The sequence below is a fragment of the Diaphorina citri genome, unplaced genomic scaffold (genome assembly GCF_000475195.1).
Source record: "Diaphorina citri unplaced genomic scaffold, Diaci psyllid genome assembly version 1.1 scaffold1197, whole genome shotgun sequence".
Classification (NCBI taxonomy): Eukaryota; Metazoa; Arthropoda; class Insecta; order Hemiptera; family Psyllidae; genus Diaphorina; species Diaphorina citri.
The window spans coordinates 114,735-116,920 of record NW_007378626.1 but is presented as its reverse complement, the minus strand read 5'-3'; the positions used below and the strand labels follow the sequence as shown (position 1 = coordinate 116,920).

Sequence of the window (2,186 nt, the reverse complement as noted above, 5' to 3'; positions counted from 1 at the left end):
TTTTTTTTTTTTTTTTTTTTTTTTTTTTTTTTTAGCAATGTTCTAAGGCCTGTTAAACTTCTTCAATCTTTTTTCATCCCACTAGGGTAAGGTCTTGAGTCCTCCATTTGCACCATGAAATAACTGCGCGCGCAGGTCAAATTTTTTCAAGATAATCTATCACGGTTAACATTAACTTTCACTTGGGTACTTTACTGTCACTTATCGCGGCACTAACACTTAGATATCGCACTGGAAAACTCACTGACTATCACTGTACTAATCGCTTACTATATCGCTTACCAACACGGGTTTTCGCTCGCACAGATCCAACACAAGACTAACTTACAGGTGGGTACCTACTCTCGTTCTGGAATCATATCATTCCCGCTCTGTTCTAGTACAGTGGTTATCAACCCGTGGGCCGAGAAGTACCTTTCTACATAGCATCTGGTACACATAAACATGGAAGTTGGAGACCTCCTTTCCTAACTTGATTTCAAGTTTCACGATTGTTAATAGTTCGTTTGAATTCTACCAGGTTGCGCTACCAGTATCATTTTTGATTTTACTTCTCGAGGCTTCACGTTCATAGTTCATACATGATACCTACATAGCTAGATACCCTCTCTAGACGCGTTCTGTAACAATATTAACAGCGCCGCAGCCAAAATTTTTTCAACATTTTGGTCTACAGAGCCGAAAAAAAAACCTCGGCCCGCAGGGAATCGAACCCGGACCTCCTGCGTGCAAATCTAGTGTGATACCTACCCACTCGGCCACGGAGGTTGCAAAACGGAAATCATTTTCGGGCGTAATTAAGTACATGGACCATTTTATGGACTCAGGGTAGGTTTCTCAGAAAATTTATTCAAAGCTTTTTTTGTTCAAAAGAGTACGGTATGCATAATCAATTCGTCGGAGTAGATTTTAAATTTATTGCTCTTCCAAAAAGTCCTGACGCTTTTTTCGCAGGTGGATAAAAATTGAGTTTTTGACCTTTTAAAGTTACTTTTCGGAGTTTTGAGCCAGATTTGGATTTTTCATTACTTTTAACGTAAGAATCGACCTTTTATTCATAATTTTTACCTAATTGCAACGGTTCTATTACCTGAGTAGTAGAGTGATATGATTAATATTCAACTTGAGTTGCTTGATTATGGATGCTACAGGGTCGTTGTGTCGTTGCGCTTGCTTAACTCTCGCTTCTATATCTTCCCAAGACAGTTGATTGGCAATATCCTGTCGTATAGCCAAGATGGCCGCATCGACAGATTCCTGATTGTTAATAATAAGCTCTGCCTTCTCCTTATCTACAAGCTGCGTTTGCTCTAGAGCTGATAAACGGGTCTCATGATCTCGCTTCACATTCTCCAACTTCTTCAAAGCATCTCTTTCCTGAAATTTGGTTAAAACAAATTTGGAGCTTTCCTTATAAGAGGAAATAAAATGGCGTCTTTAAATATTAAGAGGTACATAGCTCTGGGCCTGTTTACGACATTGACCTCAAACTTGAACCGAAGTTCTGTATTTTTCAGGCTCCCACTACGAAAAAAAAAGGCTGCTACCATTTAAAAAAAAAAATGAGACACATGATATAATCAGTTCTGCAAAATAAAACATGTTCAAACTGAGAAGAGATATTTAGATCCGTAGGTTGAAGCGTTGATGTTTTTACTTACAATGTGCACTGTACATAATTATGTATAACTCACCTGTTGCACTGCTTTCAAGTCAATCTTGTGACTCTCTGCGGTTGAGAAAAACTCATCTACTGCAGCTGCAAAGGATTCAAACTCTTGTATGGGGAAGCCCTGGTGTTGTCTCATAACAGAGGGGGTGCTGCCAGGTTGCAAGATCATTGGATGGAACTCCATGTTAGCTACAATGTAGTCTTCAGAGTTCGGTCGTTTCTCTTTTTTCTGAACCAAGTAGCCCTGAGAGGAGACATTAAGATTAGATACAAGTACATGTAAAGTTGGTCCACATTTATGTATGTCGGACGACACGTCCTCATTAGAAACATTCTCAATAAAAATGTTTTTATTGTAATATAAGTTAGGAATGTAACAAATTACAAAGTCATACAAATTATAATGAGGGGGAAAAGAAAAAACAAACAATAATTAGTATTTATAAAAAAGAATAGTTCATATAAGAAATCATGTATGATGAAATCCGTGGCCAACGCCCCAGACCGATCCAAA

General features: G+C 38.3%; 1 protein-coding gene across 1 annotated transcript in view; it reads right to left on the bottom strand.

Moving 5' to 3' along the window:
* Nucleotides 1-1,954, bottom strand: part of LOC103514656 (nuclear export mediator factor NEMF homolog) — a 27,429-nt gene extending 25,475 nt beyond the window's left edge. Inside the window, 2 exon segments of the mRNA XM_026827562.1 lie at nucleotides 1,091-1,377; nucleotides 1,695-1,954. Of these exon segments, the coding sequence (XP_026683363.1) occupies nucleotides 1,091-1,377; nucleotides 1,695-1,856 (449 nt within the window). The 5' untranslated portion in view covers nucleotides 1,857-1,954.
* Nucleotides 1,955-2,186: the final 232 nt, after the last annotated feature.